This window comes from Populus nigra, chromosome 3 (genome assembly GCF_951802175.1).
Source record: "Populus nigra chromosome 3, ddPopNigr1.1, whole genome shotgun sequence".
Classification (NCBI taxonomy): Eukaryota; Viridiplantae; Streptophyta; class Magnoliopsida; order Malpighiales; family Salicaceae; genus Populus; species Populus nigra.
In genome coordinates, this window is record NC_084854.1 from 12,986,995 (window position 1) to 12,989,794 (window position 2,800).

Genomic DNA, 2,800 nt, shown 5'->3' on the forward strand with positions numbered 1-2,800 from the left:
AATTCCCCTTAATTTTAAGGGATATTAAATTTATTTGCATGACTTGAACATTTATTTTTACTTCGATAATCAATAAATTTATAAGAATGGTTTTATGGACCCTTTGAACTGAATTAACAATATATCAATTTCATTTTCAAAATTTCGTTTCTTTAATTATTCAAATCCCTCTATTTTATTTATTTCAGTTTCTTGTAGTAAGATTAAATAAATTTTGTCTATGATAATTAAGTTAGGATTATATTTTGGAGGTTCTGATGATGACCGAACAACAACCCAACCTTGAAATAATTTCTCCAAGTCAAATAAAATATTTTATTTTCAGGTAATCTTCATATAAATCCTAAACAACTCAAAATCTGTCTAACAGAATCTTTAAGATTCCAATAAAAGAATCAATCCATAACCCTTGATTTTTCTTTTTAGCATCATACAACAATAATTGAATTATAAATAAATTTGTTAAAGGGTGTAATATATTTATAGGATTTGTCTAAGATTTCCTTAGAACACCTGTTAAAAGATTACTTATCATGATTGGTTAAATGTTGATAGCATCATACAACCAATAATTAACTTGTCTGAACCAACAAATTAGCCTTTTTCCATAAAATTTATTTCGTCTTCTTAGGTTGTTGGATTTGGGACACAGGCTTCTAAACTTCAACAACCTTACCTCCACGCATTCCTTGTGCACGATCTGCTTTTCGTTTGCAGTTATATAAATTATTTCGTAAATTAAGACATAGTATATAATGTTTTATTATTATTATTATATGAATAAAGATTAAAATTAAGGCTACAAAACTTAAGGCATGCATATGGCATGGAGAAATCTCATCATGATTGAATGGTAAAAATTGATCAGTTGTGCAAAACATGACTTGCCAACTGTTCTAGACCAACAAAACAAGTTCCCAGTGATCATAAGTGCCAAGCATCTTTGCATGTCCAAGGAAATTATTTCCTCTACAAATTTAGCTAGCCAGCAGACATGATTGCTTGCTCTCACTAGCTACTAGCTTTTCATGGCTTCATGGGTTGAAGAGCTCCATTTTCCTCATGTAAACATCCCTATAACAATCGCCCATCTGCTTCCGGTATCACCTGCAGGGCCCATATCAGCTGCCCCAGGTGATAGCCTCTACCTCTCTAACCTTGACGACATCATTGGAGCTCGTGTTTTCACCCCAACTATTTATTTCTATCGATTCGATTTCTTGAATAATTCCACCCGAAAATCTGTCATGAAAACTCTATTCGATGCTTTGTCACATGTTTTAGTTCCTTACTACCCTTTATCAGGCAGGCTTAGAGAAACCAAGAATGGTAAGTTGGAGGTATTTTTTGAACAAGGACAAGGCGCACTCATGGTAGAGGCATACTCAGAGATGGCCTTGGATAAGCTAGGAGAACTTACAGTGCCGAATCCAGCATGGTCCCCATTGATTTTCAGGTTCCCAAACGAGGAACCCTACAAAATTCTTGACATGCCATTGCTTATAGCTCAGGTAACTCTCTTTAGCTGTGGTGGTTTTAGCCTGGGCTTAAGACTCTGCCACTGCATATGTGATGGTCTTGGTGCAATGCAATTCCTTCGTGCATGGGCTGCGACGGCGAAGTCAGGCACTTTGGTTACAAACCCTGACCCCTGTTGGAACAGGAAATTCTTCCAGCCTCGTAATCCACCTGTGGTTAAATACCCGCATATGGAATTTATGAAAATAGATGAAGGCTCAAGCCTAACAAGGAGTCTATGGCAAGAAAAGCCTGTGCAAAAGTGTTACCGCATTAGCCGAGAGTTTCAAGCACAATTGAAATATGTAGCAGCTCAAACAAATGATCAGAAGTTTTCCTACACAACATTTGATGCTATGGCAGCTCATGTTTGGAGGTCATGGGTGAAAGCGCTAGATGTAAAACCAGTGAACTATAAGCTTAGGCTTACTTTTTCAGTCAATGCTCGCAACAAGCTTAAGAACCCGCCATTGAAAGATGGTTTTTATGGCAATGTGGTCTGCCTAGCATGTGCAGTAAGCTCTGTGTATGAACTTATTACTAGACATCTCACAGAAACTGCTCATTTGGTTCACGATGCTAGGATTGGGGTGTCAGAGGAATACTTGAGATCAACAATCGATTATGTGGAAGTGGACAGGCCGACAAGGCTTGAATTTGGTGGGAAATTGACAATAACACAATGGACAAGGTTCTCAATATATGAATGTGCAGATTTTGGATGGGGAAGGCCTATTTATGCTGGTCCCATAGACTTGACCCCAACACCACAGGTATGTGTGTTCCTGCCGGAAGGGGAGGCGGATCCCAGTGACAGGATGGTGGTGTGCATATGCTTGCCTGAGTCAGCCACCGATAAATTTAAAGAGTTCTTGAGTTCCGTAGATCAATCAAGGGATGAGGATGTTGATAGGAACAATTAATTAAGCTGGAATAGCTAGCGATTTATCTGATTAATTCCAAAACTATAAACACGTTTTTTTTTACTTCAATTTTTCTTCTTTCGTTTTCTTTCTTTCTTTTTATAAAAATACTTTAATCTTAACAGCAGAGCCTTATGGGATAAATATAAGTCATGACACAATCCGGATCTAAAAAACCCCTATATATAAGTGGAGGGTTCATCAGAACAGAACAAATAAGAGTGATGGCAGTTGGACATCATCGTTTCGACATAGTTCTCTTCATGTACTACAATATTAGTCTTCACTTATCGTAATATATAAATGAGAAGCATGTAATTGGTTCGACAATAATATATTTATAAAAAAAATTCATGTTA

General features: G+C 36.8%; 1 protein-coding gene across 1 annotated transcript; it reads left to right on the forward strand.

The window, feature by feature from the left end:
- The first annotated feature begins 1,028 nt into the window (after window positions 1-1,028).
- On the forward strand, window positions 1,029-2,441 carry LOC133688887 (omega-hydroxypalmitate O-feruloyl transferase). The gene has a single exon (XM_062108526.1). The coding sequence runs from the start codon at window positions 1,029-1,031 to the stop codon at window positions 2,439-2,441; it is 1,413 nt and encodes a 470-aa protein (XP_061964510.1).
- Window positions 2,442-2,800: the final 359 nt, after the last annotated feature.